This window comes from Phyllobates terribilis, unplaced genomic scaffold, assembly GCF_046119375.1.
Source record: "Phyllobates terribilis strain yellow unplaced genomic scaffold, ASM4611937v1 Scaffold_12__6_contigs__length_324123572, whole genome shotgun sequence".
Taxonomy (NCBI): Eukaryota; Metazoa; Chordata; class Amphibia; order Anura; family Dendrobatidae; genus Phyllobates; species Phyllobates terribilis.
Window position 1 is genome coordinate 287234128 of NW_027362772.1, and position 14397 is coordinate 287248524.

Genomic DNA, 14397 nt, shown 5'->3' on the forward strand with positions numbered 1-14397 from the left:
ATCTGTGATTGGTCGCGGGCAGCGCCACCGACCAATCAGCACAGCGGTGTTTAAGTTTTGCGCTAAGATCAGTGATTGGTCGGGTCCGAAGACCGCGACCAATCATCGAATCGTCTTGGTGAGGACCGGGGAGCGGCGCTGCCTGTGCAGCTACTTCCGCTGCTAGAACCCGGGACATAGCGGGCGCTCGCAGAAGAAGTATCCCGACCCGCAGCGCCGCTCCCCGGTCCTCCCTTCCGCATGAAGGTCAGCGGCGCCGGCGGTCCTTCCGCTGCTACCGGCCGGGAGATGAGCGCCTCGCGCCGCTCATCTCCCGGCTGCATCTCCGTCCCGCAGATGGGTCCGGCGGTCGGGATCCTTCTGCTGATACCGGCCGGGAGATGAGCGCCTCGCGCCGGTCATCTCCTGGCTGCATCGCCGCTCAGCTCCGTCCCGCAGATGAGCCGCTAACGGCCGCCATCTTTTTTTAGAAATCCACCGGCGCTGATTGGCCGCTGCCGGACCAATGAGCGACGCGGGATTTCCTGGACAGACAGACACACAGACAGACAGACAGACAGACGGGATAAGACGATTATATATATAGATGTTGTTGTTATTATTATGTTATTGCTATTAGTTTGTTATTATTATGTTATGTTATTATGTTATTGTTGCTATTATTATGTTGGGCATGTGGTTCCTTTAACTTTGCATTGTTCTTTTGCACTGTATGCTACTTTACGCCTTTGCATTTTATTGCCAGATCACAGTCACAACTGGAGAAACATATAATATTAATATTCGCTTTGGTGAATAAAAAATCTATATTGACCCACACAATCCAACAGATATTTTTTAACCAAAAATATTCCAAACATTTTATTTTTCCTCATTTTTTTCTTACAATGGTATACATGCGAATAAATAGTTGGCTTACTGAGATCGGACAAATTTCTCTTGTGCTTAACAGAACAGAAGATATACAGCAATGATAAAGAGCAACAAGAAAGACTGGAACTACTGAGAATCAGAGTGTTCTAGATAAGCTATGTTACCTGTGCAGAGGTCACTGTGCAGGGAGGGGAAAAGGTGAGCTGTGACATCACCTATTGTGAATGGTGGATCCTGTGTTATCTACTGCATATAGAGGTGTTATCACTTATCAGTCATTGTACAGGAGGAGGAGGAGGTGAGCTGTGACATCACCTATCGTGAATGGTGGATCCTGTATTATCTACTGTATATAGAGGTGTTATCATTCATTGCACTGGAGGAGGAGGAGGTGAGCTGTGAATTCACCTATTGTGAATGGTGGATCCTATGTTATCTACTGTATATAGAGGTGTTATCAGTGATTGTACAGTAGGGGGAGGGGTGAGCTGTGACATCACCTATTGTGAATGGTGGATCCTGTGTTATCTACTGTATATAGAGGTGTTATCAGTCATTGTACAGGGGGAGGAGGAGGTGAGCTGTGACATCACCTATTGTGAATGGTGGATCCTGTGTTATCTACTGTATATAGAGGTGTTATCAGTCATTGTACAGGGGGAGGAGGAGGTGAGCTGTGATATCACCTATTGTGACTGGTGGATCCTGTGTTATCTACTGTATATAGAGGTGTTATCAGTCATTGTACAGGGGGAGGAGGAGGTGAGCTGTGACATCACCTATTGTGAATGGTGGATCCTGTGTTATCTACTGTATATAGAGGTGTTATCAGTCATTGTATAGGAGGAGTAGGGGGGTGAGCTGTGACATCACCTATTGTGTATGGTGGATCCTGTGTTATGTACTGTATATAGAGGTGTTATCAGTCATTGTACAGGGGGAGGAGGTGAGCTGTGACATCACCTATTGTGAATGGTGGATCCTGTGTTATCTACTGTGTATAGAGGTGTTATCAGTCATTGTACAGGAGGAGGAGGTGAGCTGTGACATCACCTATTGTGAATGATGGATCCTGTGTTATCTACTGTATATAGAGGTGTTATCAGTCATTGTATAGGAGGAGGAGGGGGTGAGCTGTGACATCACCTATTGTGTATGGTGGATCCTGTGTTATGTACTGTATATAGAGGTGTTATCAGTCATTGTACAGGAGGAGGAGGTAAGCTGTGCCATCACCTATTGTGAATGTTGGATCCTGTGTTAAATATCTATATATAGAGGTGTTATCAGTCATTGTACAGGAGGAGAAGGAGGTGAGCTGTGACATAACCTATTGTGAATGATCCTGTGTTATCTACTGTATATAAAGGTGTTATCAGTCATTGTACAGGAGGAGAAGGAGGTGAGCTGTGACATAACCTATTGTGAATGATCCTGTGTTATGTACTGTATATAGAGGTGTTATCAGTCATTGTACAGGAGGAGGAGGTGAGCTGTGACATCACCTATTGTGAATGGTGGATCCTGTGTTATCTACTGTATATAGAGGTGTTATCAGTCATTGTATAGGAGGAGTAGGGGGGTGAGCTGTGACATCACCTATTGTGTATGGTGGATCCTGTGTTATGTACTGTATATAGAGGTGTTATCAGTCATTGTACAGGGGGAGGAGGTGAGCTGTGACATCACCTATTGTGAATGGTGGATCCTGTGTTATCTACTGTGTATAGAGGTGTTATCAGTCATTGTACAGGAGGAGGAGGTGAGCTGTGACATCACCTATTGTGAATGGTGGATCCTGTGCTATCTATAAATAGATGTTATCAGTCATTGTACAGGAAGAGGAGGTGAGCTGTGACATCACCTATTGTGAATGGTGGATCCTGTGCTATCTATATATAGATGTTATCAGTCATTGTACAGGAGGAGGAGGTGAGCTGTGACATCACCTATTGTGAATGGTGGATCCTGTATTATCTACTGTATATAGAGGTGTTATCATTCATTGCACTGGAGGAGGAGGAGGTGAGCTGTGAATTCACCTATTGTGAATGGTGGATCCTATGTTATCTACTGTATATAGAGGTGTTATCAGTGATTGTACAGGAGGGGGAGGAGTGAGCTGTGACATCACCTATTGTGAATGGTGGATCCTGTGTTATCTACTGTATATAGAGGTGTTATCAGTCATTGTACAGGGGGAGGAGGAGGAGGTGAGCTGTGATATCACCTATTGTGACTGGTGGATCCTGTGTTATCTACGTTATATAGAGGTGTTATCAGTCATTGTACAGGGGGAGGAGGAGGTGAGCTGTGACATCACCTATTGTGAATGGTGGATCCTGTGTTATCTACTGTATATAGAGGTGTTATCAGTCATTGTATAGGAGGAGTAGGGGGTTGAGCTGTGACATCACCTATTGTGTATGGTGGATCCTGTGTTATGTACTGTATATAGAGGTGTTATCAGTCATTGTACAGGGGGAGGAGGTGAGCTGTGACATCACCTATTGTGAATGGTGGATCCTGTGTTATCTACTGTGTATAGAGGTGTTATCAGTCATTGTACAGGAGGAGGAGGTGAGCTGTGACATCACCTATTGTGAATGGTGGATCCTGTGTTATCTACTGTATAGAGGTGTTATCAGTCATTGTATAGGAGGAGGAGGGGGTGAGCTGTGACATCACCTATTGTGTATCGTGGATCCTGTGTTATGTACTGTATATAGAGGTGTTATCAGTCATTGTACAGGAGGAGGAGGTAAGCTGTGCCATCACCTATTGTGAATGGTGGATCCTGTGTTAAATATCTATATATAGAGGTGTTATCAGTCATTGTACAGGAGGAGAAGGAGGTGAGCTGTGACATAACCTATTGTGAATGATCCTGTGTTATCTACTGTATATAAAGGTGTTATCAGTCATTGTACAGGAAGAGGAGGTGAGCTGTGACATCACCTATTGTGAATGGTGGATCCTGTGCTATCTATATATAGATGTTATCAGTCATTGTACAGGAAGAGGAGGTGAGCTGTGACATCACCTATTGTGAATGGTGGATCCTGTGCTATCTATATATAGATGTTATCAGTCATTGTACAGGAGGAAGAGGTGAGCTGTGACATCACCTATTGTGAATGGTGGATCCTGTGCGATCTATATATAGATGTTATCAGTCATTGTACAGGAGGAGGAGGTGAGCTGTGACATCTCCTATTGTGAATGGTGGATCCTGTGCTATCTACATATAGATGTTATCAGTCATTGTACAGGAGGAGGAGGTGAGCTGTGACATCACCTATTGTGAATTGTGGATCCTGTGTTACCTACTGTATATAGAGGTGTTATCAGTCATTGTACAGGAGGAGGAGGTGACCTGTGACATCATCTATTGTGAATGGTGGATCCTGTGTTATCTGCTGTATATATAGATGTTATCAGTCATTGTACAGGAGGAGGAGGTGAGCTGTGACATCACCTATTGTGAATGGTGGATTCTGTGCTATCTGCTGTATATATAGATGTTATCAGTCATTGTACAGGAGGAGGAGGTGAGCTGTGACATCAGCTATTGTGAATGGTGGATTCTGTGCTATCTATATATAGATGTTATCAGTCACTATAAATTTGTCTGTGATGATAATGAGATGACTACATCTAATATAATGTTCGGCTCAGAGTGAAAACTACAAAATTTCAAGATGTATTTTATTATAGAACAAGACATGAAAATTAAATAAAACATCATTAAAAATTGTTAAAATATATGTTTGACATAGAAAATGAATCCTTAGCTGTGCTGAAAACTCTGTTTCTCTAACTTTTCTAGTGATTGGTGGAGGTCCCAGGGGTCAGACCCACCGCTCTTATCACCCGTCCCGTAGAGGGGTAATGAGTGACTGTGGCAGGAACTGCTCCTTAATTGTAGGATTTAGAATTCTCATCAATGATTCCTAAATATCAGCTAATAGAGGAAACGCAGGTTTATAGGTCCTCGATAGACAGAGTGTGATGCAGAACATAGGAATCATTTCCTTCCGCTCCTTGCAGGAGTTTTTCCATTGGCAGAGTGTTGATGTCTTGTCTTGACTCGTCCAGTTCCTCCGGCGCAGGATCCTGAGCCGCAGCAGGTATGGGGGGGACAAAGTGTTGGCTTTGGATTGGGGTTGGCGTTGCTTGGTACGGTATTGAATGTGTTGCGGCAGCGGGAAGGCTCGGGATGGTCTGCGGCCATGGAAAGTAAGTCCATGGCGCTTGCTGCTCCGCATGTTCTAACTGGGTGGCGACACATGGAGACGGGTTCCTTGTCTGTTTGGAAGAAGTTTGTGATAAGTTTATGCTCATTGATCAGTCAATGAAAAAAAAAATAACCTCCATCCTTCACATAACTTCTGCAGCCAATCACTGCTACTATGTATGCCACCTGACGGCTGACGCCAGTGATTGGTTGCAGCAGTCACATGACTAATGGATGGGACATCATCAATAATATACCAGCAGGGACTACCTTTCCATTCATCTCATGCCGATGTGACTCATGGGATAGCGGATGGTGATTACATTACACAGCTGTCACCCACCTGTAACTGACACAGTCAGCATCAGCTCTGTCCGAGCCATTTTTAGCCCCAAGGGGTCCTCTGTTACCCCATGCACCCAGACACAGGGTCCAAGCTGGGTCGTTATGCCAGCAGGGTTACTATTGAAGGTTTCTGGGTCAACCATCTTGCTAATTAGCTAATTACAAAACTTTGCATAACTTTTTACATTCAAGTAATCGCAGGTCCCTCAGGGGCACTATGAAAAGTGAAAAAAAAGGCTTCATTTTTTCCTTTTAAATACTAAAAAAGCCCCCCAAAAATATTTAATAATAAATGTTAGTGATGAGCGAACGTGCTCGCCACTGCTCGGTACTTGCAAGAGCATCACTGTGCTCGACAAGCTCGGAGCTCGGCGAGTATTTCCAGGTTGCTTGGGTGGGAGCTCGGGTCCCCTCCATGCATGCTTGGCGCTCTTTGGAGAGCCAATGAATATGCAGGAATTGCCTGCCACACACTGTAACGCTGTAGCCATGTTGGTTGTGGGCATTACAGTGATTGGCTGGCGGCACAGCGTCATCAGGTCTATATAAGACCGGGCGCCACCATGCTCGTCACAGTCACTGCGGAATCAGGCAGAGTAGGGAGAGGTGCTGCTGCGTCAGTTAAAGATTTGCTTGTTTAGAGTTAGTATAGATATTCCACAACATATATATATATATATATATATATATCCAACTGAACTAACAGTCCTTCTGAGGACTAATCCAGCTGCATATATTCAGTGGTGATAGCAGGAGTTAGGCAGGCAGGCAGTGTGTGTGGCAGACTGCAGTGCATATAGCAAGAGGGTCCATTGAACGTCCTGTCAGTATAGGTATTCCACAACATATATATCCATCAGAACTAACAGTCCTTCTGAGGACTAATTCCGCTGCATATAATCAGAGCTAGGCAGGCAAGCAGTGCATGTGGCAGACTGCCGTGTGTGATACAGCACAAGAGGGTCCATTGAACATCATGTCTGCTGCTGCAGTAATAATTACAGATATTTGTAGACATACTCACAGATATCAGGAGCCAGGTCAAATCTTTTTTTATCTTAATCCTGGTTATTTGCTTAAAAAGCAATCCAGAGTATACCATTTTTCTGCTCCATTTGCTTGTTCTCACTGCAGAATAAAGCCAGATCTGTTCCATATTTCAGCTATAAAAATCCAGAAATTTGAACTGAACGTGGAAAATATTGGCCTCCTTTTCTATTCTGTTGCAGTGTGTCGGTCAAGCTATTCACACTAGGTGTCTGTGAAGAATAGTATTAGTAAATTACAGGCGTGCTATTTAAAACCGTGGTTCTCTTTCAGACATATCACCTATAAGACTGTTCCAAAATCAGCAATTTCTTCCATTTCCATTCTGTTGCAGTGTGTTGGTCAAGCTATTCACACTAGGTGTCTGTGAAGAATAGTATTAGTAAATTCTAGGCCTGCTATTTAAAATCGTGGTTCTCTGTCAGATGTATCACATGCAACTGCGTTCCAAAATCAGCCATTTCTCGTGAACATGGAAAATACTGTCCTCCATTTAAAATGGGCAAGGTGCGTGGCAAGGGACGGGGAAGTGGATGTGATGGTGATGGTGCATGCAGAGGCAGAGGACGTGGACGTGGGCAAGCTAAAATTGTGCCACAACAAACACCCACATCTTGTCGCTCGATCTTCCTGTCCCAATGTCTAGGGGACCGCAGTACACCACTATCGAACCCAAAGCAGTGTCAAAAGGTTATTGGTTGGATAGCAGATAATGCTTCCAGTCACTTAGCCACCACCACCCTGTCTTCGACACGCTCAAGTCTCAGTAGCCGTGAGTCTGGACCGCATATTTCTTACCCTGATCCTCCGTCCTCCCACCATGCCGAGTGCCCGGAGACAACTGATCCCACACTTGGACACTCAGAAGAGCTGTTCACTTTTCCATTTGTAGATTCGTGCCTCTTGCCTGGCCAGCTTCAAGAGAGTCAAGAGGAGAACATGTGTAGCGTTGCCCAAATATTGGAGCAGCCACGGTCACATGAAGGCAATGGTGGTAAAGTGCAATTACTGTCGCCAGAGGTCGATGATTATGATGATGAGACACAATTGCCAGAAAGTCAGGAGGAGGACCATGGTGCAGAAGTGGAAGACGAGGTGGTGGATGATATAGTAACTGATCCAACCTGGCAGAGGGACATACAGAGCGAGGACAGCAGCACATAGTGGGAGGGAGATGTAGCACCACAACAGGCAGGAAGAGGCAGCATGAAGGCCGCAGACACAAGGCGGGAAAGCGTTCCTCGTAACGCCAACCCGACGGAAGTTGCCAGAACAATTGTTAGGTTTCCTGAGTCTGGTTATTTTTTAAAGACTCTGTAGATAACCCCAAAAAGACCATTTGCACCATCGGCCAGGTCAGCATCAGCAGGGATAGCAAAACTAGCAGCCTGACCACCATCAGCATGATCAGGCACATGGCAGCAAAGCACCCGACTAAGTGGGCCGAACCCCAGGGTCCAGTAAGGGTCCAGCAACAGTGTCTGTGGGTGACACGACTGCTTCCGCTGTTGTGCGTGCACACCAATCCCCTGTTCATGGTGCATGCCAAGATGCCTCCCTCACTGCACCTGTCATTGCACACTCTCAAATTGCACCATCAGCAAGCACGTCCACATCCTTGTCCCAGCGCAGCGTTCAGTTGTCCCTACCCCAGTCCTTGGAACGCAAGCGCAAAGATGCAGACAATGCCCCACAGGCCACACTACTAAATTCACATGTTTCACGAATGCTTGTGCTCGAAATGTTGCCTTTTAGGCTCATTGAGACGGAAGCTTTTCGCAACCTGATGGCGGTGGCCGTCCCTCGGTTCTCGGTCCCCAGCCGCCACTATTTCTCTCGGTGTGCCATCCCCGCATTACACGAGCACGTGTCCCACAATATTAGACATGCCCTCAACAACGCAGTTACCGGGAAAGTCCACCTAACCACGGACACGTGGACAAGTGCTTCTAGGCAGGGACCGTACATCTCGCTGACAGCATACTGGGTTAATATAGTGGAAGCCGGGACCCAGTCGGACCTTGGGACGGAACACGTCCTCCCGACGCCGAGGATTGCGGGCCCTGGGTAAATCAGGGTTGCCCCCACATTCTACAGCTCCTGCACCACCTCCTTCTCCTCTTCAGCCTCCATCTCCGAAATGACCACATCAGTCGCAAGCTGGAAGCACTGTAGCATTGCCTCGGCCAAGCAGCAACAGGCGGTGCTGAAGCTAATATGCTTAGGTGACAAACCGCACAACGCTGAAGAGTTGTAGACAGCTCTGAAAGAGCAGGCAGATCTGTGGCTGACACCGCTGACCCTACAGCCAGGCATGGTCATGTGTGACAATGGCTGGAACCTGTTGGCGGCTCTGAGGCGAGGCGAGCTCACACACGTACAATGCCTGGCCCATGTGCTTAACCTCGTGGTTCAGCGGTTTCTCAAAACCTACTCGGGACTGCCAGATCTACTTGTCTGCTGTTTGCCCATTTTAGAAAGTCAGCTACAGCTTACGCCTTACCTTACCGCCCAGAAGAGGGCAGTTGTTGACTACCAGCATCAACAAGGTCGTCAGTATTCAATTCAGACTCCACACATAAGACATCAGGAGTGGACATGGATGTCAGACATATGTACCATCCTCCAACACTTTGAGGACTCCACCAAGATGGTGAGCGGCGATAACGCTATAATTAGCATCACCATCCCGCTTTTCTATAATCTGAAACGCTCTCTACTCACAATTAAAGGGGATGCATTACAGGCGGAGCACAATGAGATGGCGCAAGGAACTGTGGCCCCCCTGCGGGTTCAGTCGCCACAGAGGTGCTGCATCTCAACCAGAGGTGTGGTACCCCACTCTCAAGTAAGGAAGGAGTACCACCCGGGGCCCATCCGACTCGCATCCAACACTACACTATTCCAGGCCAGTAGGCAGAGGCAAGATGCACTTGAGTAATGCTGAGCCCTGTTCCTGGCTGGAATGGGGGGAACCAAGAGAGGGGGAACCATGTAGTGGGTGTGGGTGGAGGAAGCAGCACAGTGGAGCACAGGCAGAAGGAGTATAAAAGAAAGGGGTGGAACCATCTAGAGGGAGATTGAGAAGTGATTTGAGAGGAGAGAGAGCTCAGAGCAGGAGCTCCGCGGGAGCTCTGCTCAGGAAAGCAGGAGAGGAGCGGGCCTAGTAATAGAGGCCCAGGGAAAGGAAAGAAGGAAGAGTGAGAGAGGACGGGAGCAGAGGAAAGGCTCCAGAGAGACAGAGGGGATCCCAGGGGCACAGTGAGTGCAGGAAGGCACCCGTGCGCCCGATTCTACACGGTCGTGGAGGGATCAGACCGCAGAGAGGGGACCGGCCCCTAAACTAGTGGAGAACTACAAGGCTCAGCTAGAAACCGGAGGCTTCTGTACTTTCAGGGTGCAGTTGCCACAGCCACAATTAATTGCCAAAAAGGTAGCCGCACAGGATCCAGGGAACCCCAGGTTGCCTGCCAAGGTCTGAGGATACTGGCTTGGGACACTGATTTTGAAGCACAGGGCAGGAGGGTGAGAGCCAGTGCAGTGAGACGACCGAGAAAGGAACACAGAACGGGGTCCCGTTTAAGTACTCCTGAGAGACTTGAGAGTTGCTGAACCCCTTCCCTGGTGGACACAGGATGACGTGGGAGGTTACTCTAGTACTGGTAACCTGGAATTCAACAACTGTGAGTAAACCTTGAAGACTGCACCCCACTGTGTCCTAGAATTATTATCTGTGCCATCACCTGCCCTACACAGCACCAACATCTACCTCATCATAAAATCTACACTGCCCTGGAGCTTGGCTCCGCCTGTGGAGAGCTGAACCAACTCTGCTGCGTCACCACCAGCTCCAGAGGATCTGCATCGCAGTGGCGGCCCCATATAGTCGCATACCACAGGTTAGGTCACGAACATTATATATAAAAACTTTATCCCCTTTACTATAATCCCCTTTTATTGACCCCCCTGGGTCACGGACCGGGTCGCTGCCACTGTGACATCCCCCAGCACCGACCGGCCCGGCTATCGAGTACCCCACGGCCCAGGGGGCGCGTCAGAACCATACAGGGTGATTCCACACAGCCAAGCCTCATTTCATCCCAACATGGATTGGGTGACAATGAGGAAGAGGAGGAGGAGGAAGAACAGGAGCTAGTTTCATGCAATATAGACAGTACTACCTGCACAACTGTCATACCATCTGTTCAGTGTGGATGGCCTGATGACAGGGAGGAGGAGGATGAGGAGGAGAGCATGGTCAGTCGTCCTCTAGGCGAGGACATGGAAGTCTTGCCTCTTTGCAGTCTGGCACACATGGCTGAGTTTATGTTACGCTGCCTTACCCGTGACCCTCGCTTTGTCCAAATTTTGGGTGACAGTCATTATTGGTTGGTGACACTTCTAGACCCAAGCTACAAGGAGAACTTTCTGTTTCTTATTCCTGCGCAGGACAGGCCTAATAAAATGGGGCAGTACGAGAAGGCCTTTGTTGCTGAATTATTTAAAAAATTCCCATCTGAAAACCCTGGTCACAGTTCATTGCACAACCAAGGAGTACAGGCGAGAGAGACACACATGCAATCCAGCAGAGGCAGGGGAACACTGTCATAGTTCTGGGAGAGTTTTCTCAGACCCTCCCATCGCACAAGCCCTGATGCAAGGGGTACTCTCACAAGGAGGGAAAAGTTTGGGAAGATGCTGAGGGAGTACCTTGCCGACCGTACCAACGTCCTCCGTGATTCCTCTGTGCCTTATAATTATTGGGTATCCAAGCTGGATACGTGGAATGAACTGGCTCTCCATGCCTTGGAGGTCCTGGCCTGCCCTGCCGCTAGCGTTTTGTCAGAGCGGGATTTTCTTGCCACTGGTGGAATTATAACCGATAGGCGCATCAGCCTGTCAACTGAAAATGCTGACAGGCTGACTCTTATAAAAATGAACAAGGGCTGTATTGGGCCACACTTCTCAACACCACCGAAAGATAGCAGCGTAACATAAACTCAAATACAGTGTCTATTTTTTGGGAAGTCTAACTCTATTCCCATGCACCTCTGTCTTCACACCCAGACATGGGTATACGCTTCCTGATTTTGTCTATTTGCTCTTGTCCTCCTACTTCTCCGCATCCTCATCCTCCACCAACATATCACCACTGTATGTACCATATCAACATATCTATGTCTCTTGGAAGGAACATTGGAGTTCCTCCAAATTTTTGGCAGCCGTTGCTTCACTGCATAGGCAAACAGTAGGCCCACCTCTATGTGTCTTTAAATTGTTATTGGGGTTTTTCCTAAATTTTGGCAGCCGTTGGACTCACTGCATACCCTATAACTGAATAGCAGACCCTCTCCTTTCTAATGGGAACATGTTGTACTCGTTACTGTGGCCCAGCTCTATGTGTCTTTAAATTGTTAGTGGGGTTTTTCCTAAATTTTGGCAGCTGTTGGACTCACTGCATACCCTATAACTGTATAGCAGAACCTCTCCTTTCTAATGGAAACATGTCATTACTGTGGCCCAGCTCTATGTGTCTTTAAATTGTTAGTTGGGTTTTTCCTAAATTTTGGCAGCCGTTGCACTCACTGCATATGTAATAGTGGGGAAGGGCGTAGCCTTCCCTTGGTACTGAGATAGTTAAAGGAAGTGTTCCTGAAGTCAGACCTCTCTGAACTGTTGGTAGACCAAGCTAAGGGGTTAGCTTTAGTGGTCCAGTCAGTAGAGTAAAGGGGGAACTTAGTGCCTGATCAAGCCTTGAGTGACATAGGGCTTGTTCCTGGCATAGTTCCTTGTGGGCTGCAGTACCTGTAAACAGCCACAAGATGCCACTGTTCTGGGTGCAGATGTCAGGTTGAGTCTGCTAGCAGGGTTACAGACAGTGATGAGTTAATGCTGTGTGATGACAGCTCACCGAGGGTGGGCACTTTAGGAAAATTCCTGCTTAAGTTTCCAGAAAGCAGGAGGAGTCACTCAGTAAGAGATAGGACAGAGAATCCTACAGGCAGCCTGAGTATATTGGCTGCTAGGGTAGACGGGAGCTCCATACCCTCAGACAGTGGGATCACCAGTGTGCAAGTCTCCCTACGCAAGAGCACGAGTCCTGTTAGCTGGCTGGAGAAACTCATCAAAGGTAGTGAGGACCCGGGGCACTTCTAGTCTGCAGGAAGCAGAGGAAGATAAATAGGACTCCAGGCTAAGACGTGGGGGAGAGATTGGATCCAGATCACTGTTAGTATTACAGAAGAGTCTCTTGGGCTAGAGATAGAGTCACAGAGATGCTTCACTCAAAGAGGGAACCAGGGCTGAAGATGTTGCCAGCGCCTGTAAGAGAGATGATAACCTGTCGGGCCTTATCCATTATTTCTGCCTGTAAATATTGTACATATTCGTCTTCCCCAAGTAAAGTCCAAGTTCTGGTTAAGAACCTTGTGTCCTCTGAATTTATTGCTGTCCTGGTCCCAGAAGAGAAATGCCTGGAGACAGCCGCGATCGGATGGCTTGAAGTAAATGAAGAGCACCACATACACAGCCACACTTCAGAGGGAGGACACGTATTGTCTGTAGGGTGCCAGAGAGAGAGTGGGCTACAGCTCACCTACGACTACCTCGCTGGGGCACCTTACACATACCCTATAACTGTATAGAAGACCCTCACCTTTCTAATGGGAACATGTCGTACTCGTTACTGTGGCCCTGCTCTATGTGTCTTTAAATTGTTAGTGGGGTTTTTCCCAAATTTTGGCAGCTCTTGAAGTCACAGCATGGGCATTACCACTATAGGAGACCCGCTCCTTTATAATGGGAACATTTTTTTTACTGAGACCCTCCTCTATGTCTCTTCAAAGGGGTATTGGGTTGCGTCCATATTTTTAGCAGCCCTTGTAGTCACTGCATATTCAATAACAGTATAGGAGACCCACTCATTAATAATGGGAACAACAAAGCATAGCCGGCTGATGGCTCTCTAACAATAGCAAGGGCCGACTGCTGGTCCTTTAAGAATACTAATGGCCGCCTGATGGCCCTATAAAAATAGGCTTTATGATTTTCAGAGTCCCTCCATCATAAATAAAAAAGGATGTGTCTGATGATGATGGCGCGCGCATTTTGAAGCTTTTTTCACTGTTTTCAGAACATTAACAGTAAGAACATGGAAGAGTCCAGGAGCCATTTGGTGAGCTGCATATCCTGCTACATGTTCACAGACTTGCCAGTGGAAAAGCCAAACTTCACATGCCAGAAATGCAAGCTTGTGTCCCTGTTGGAGGAAAAGTTGCGAAATCTAGAAGAGAGGTTAACTACCTTGAAAATCATTAAGGAAGGTGAAGAGTTCTTAGACAGAGCAGAATTATCTCTTCATGATTCAGAAAGAGAAGAAATTCGAACTGCACCTGATGAAACAGAGGAATGGAAGCATGTGACCCACAGAAGCAGGAGGATCGAGAGGCAGTCAGCACCCATACTGCTCAGGAACCAGTACCAGGCTCTCACGCAGGAGAACCATGAAGAAATACCGCAAAATAAGACTTTGCCAGCAATGAATAACCTTGTAAGCCCTCAGAATCCTCCTGGATGGAGAAAGAAGAATGTTGTGAAGAAAAAACGGAGAGTGGTGGTCATGGGGGATTCCCTGCTAAGAGGAACAGAGGCCGCTATCTGCAGACCAGACATAACCTCAAGAGAAATGTGCTGTCTTCCAGGAGCAAAAATTAAAGATGTGTCTGACAGGATATCAAGACTCTTCAGACCTACAGATCACTACCCATTCCTGCTAATACATGTGGGGACAAATGACACCGCAAGAAAGGACCTGGAAACCATCTGCAGTGACTTTGAAGACTTAGGCAAGAAAGTGAAAGAATTGGGAGCGCAGGTGGTCTTCTCATCCATCCTCC

The 14397-nt window shown here is 47.1% G+C and overlaps 1 protein-coding gene across 1 annotated transcript in view; it reads right to left on the bottom strand.

Moving 5' to 3' along the window:
- Nucleotides 1-3184: 3184 nt before the first annotated feature.
- Nucleotides 3185-14397, bottom strand: part of POU2AF1 (POU class 2 homeobox associating factor 1) — a 59469-nt gene continuing 48256 nt past the window's right edge. Inside the window, exon 5 of the mRNA XM_073655288.1 lies at nucleotides 3185-5181. Coding sequence (XP_073511389.1) covers nucleotides 4858-5181 — 324 coding nt within the window. The 3' untranslated portion in view covers nucleotides 3185-4857. The remainder of the gene's footprint in view (nucleotides 5182-14397) is intronic.